The following is a 2,218-nucleotide window of genomic DNA, read 5'->3' on the forward strand; positions in this document are numbered from 1 at the left end:
TTTTTATAAAAGTACTTTTTTAGTGAACATTATTTATATTGTCATTTTTTGGAAATACTTTCTGTAAACTCCTATTTATCTAAAGAGATGATTTACTATTCTCAACATTTAATATAGCTTTTTTTTTTAAAAAAAAACAGAAAATGGAGTCAAAAAAGTTAAGTCCACCTGTAGTTGAGACACTCCCTACAGTTGATTTACATGAAGATTCTTCCAGTGTAGTTGTGGGCAGTGAAAATGTTGAAAATATTTCCAGCTCATCTACCTCAGAAATCACTCCTGTCTCAAAGCTTGAGTAAGTAATTACAAAAAAAAAATCTCCCTAGTTAATGATAGAAAAATTTCTTAATAAGATTAGGCAGCTTGAATACTCAAAGTTTGAAGTGTAGGCTAGATAGAAGACCTAAGTTACAATGCCTGTGTTTTGTGTATGTATGTTTGGAATGTAATGAATTTATAATGAGTTTATTTCTTAAGCTAACTCAATGAAGTTGATTAGATCCCAGCTGTGAAATCTCTGCATAGTCTAGAGGTTCTACTTAGGAAACATAGTGCTTATTCGAATAATCTTTCCTATAATTATCAAAAGCTGAAATGTTAGGTTATTCATTTCCATTACATATCCATTTCATTCATAATTATGTCTTTGTGTGAATAGCTACCTTTTTCAGTTTGATAATAAATACTCAGAATTTAGGCTTAAGTTATTTTTGATTTAGGAAATCTGTTATGTACTCCTCTTTGCTCCTTCCAACAACACTCCAAACAACAAAACAGAATGCCCATCTCTTAATCCTACATTAAGCATTTCCATTATCAAATGAGTCTGTATATATAAAGTGCATAGAAGAATTGTAAAGCATTCTTCTTTCTTTGTCTTAGATTATGTTTTGGAAATGACTAGTAGCATTTTTAGCTTATATTACATTAAGTTCATTTAATCACCAGATTGTCTTCTTGTTTCTTTTCTTAGTGAAATAGAAAAATCTGGTACTATCCCTATAGCCAAAACAAGTGAAACTGAGCAATCTGAAACTGATTGTGATGTTGGTGAGGCCCCTGATGCAAGTGCTTCAGTTGAACAACCTTCCTTTGTCAGTCCACCTGAAAGGTGGGTATGAGCAGTTGTTTTTTGTTGGTATGATTCTGTAATAACAGCAGTACCACATTTGAATGGACTTTGGTTCATGCTTAATTCCACTTTATGATTGAGAGAAAGCTCATCTCTTCGTATTCTTTTCTTGGTTTGCTTTGTACATGATAGTTGTAACAATTTAGATTGTATAAAACTTGTTATCCTGCTAAAATTTGTTTGTTTAATATATCGTTTGGTTTCAAATAGCCTTGTTGGTCAGCATATAGAAAATGCGTCGTCTTCACATGGCAAAGGAAAGATAACAAAATCAGAATTTGAATCAAAAGTTGCAGCAAGTGAAAAGGGTAGTGATGATCCAAAATCTGCATTGAATGCTTCAGATAATTTAAAAAATGAGGTAGGTATATAACTTGCACTATCTTCTACTTTATTATGTAATGCATTTTTGTTATTAACTAATTTTATAGTAATTTGCTAACCATATTTGTCATAAAATCAGGGACATTAAGTAGACAATAGTGTGTGGAACTGACAGGAACTGTGCTTCCTGAGAACAAATGGTCACTTCATGGTTCTATATCAAATATGGTATTTATATATAAGTTGTTCCAACTATGAACTCCATGTTTTAAGTTATTAAATAAATGGTTTTCTGCCACCATCAGCTGTTTGATGCCATATACATAAAGTCCTTATTTAAGCAGTTTCTTAGAAAACTATGTAGAAGAGGCTATGACTATTAAATTTAAGTATCTTCAAAATTTAAATTAGTGATACAAGGTTAAATTTGGGCTCTTCAACCAGAATTATTTTTATGGGACATTTTACCTTATTTGTGTGAAAAATACAGCTAGACCAACTTATATTTCAGAATGTGATTCTTATAATAAAGATAGGACTTATCACAGTGGAGCAGTTTTACTTTCTTTTTTCCTTCTGAGTTCTCCTTTGACTTCATGTAAAGGCCAGTATAGGATTTCCTGAAGAAGTGTCAACACAGCAGTTTAGGCTCCCCTCAGGTAAGAAATAACTAAGTAAAAGAGATGAAGGTCCCTCCATGAACTTAACAAAAACAAGTGAGATGAAAGAGTAGTTCAAAGTGCTGAGTACCGCATCCACATT

The 2,218-nt window shown here is 31.9% G+C and overlaps 1 protein-coding gene across 1 annotated transcript in view; it reads left to right on the forward strand.

The window, feature by feature from the left end:
• Positions 1 to 2,218, forward strand: part of SUCO (SUN domain containing ossification factor) — a 173,975-nt gene that overhangs the window by 76,044 nt on the left and 95,713 nt on the right. The window contains exons 11-14 of the mRNA XM_012657720.1: positions 141 to 295; positions 974 to 1,111; positions 1,343 to 1,493; positions 2,061 to 2,115. Coding sequence (XP_012513174.1) covers positions 141 to 295; positions 974 to 1,111; positions 1,343 to 1,493; positions 2,061 to 2,115 — 499 coding nt within the window. The remainder of the gene's footprint in view (positions 1 to 140; positions 296 to 973; positions 1,112 to 1,342; positions 1,494 to 2,060; positions 2,116 to 2,218) is intronic.

The sequence above is a fragment of the Propithecus coquereli genome, unplaced genomic scaffold (genome assembly GCF_000956105.1).
Source record: "Propithecus coquereli isolate 6110/MARCELLA unplaced genomic scaffold, Pcoq_1.0 Scaffold56, whole genome shotgun sequence".
In the NCBI taxonomy this organism is placed as follows: Eukaryota; Metazoa; Chordata; class Mammalia; order Primates; family Indriidae; genus Propithecus; species Propithecus coquereli.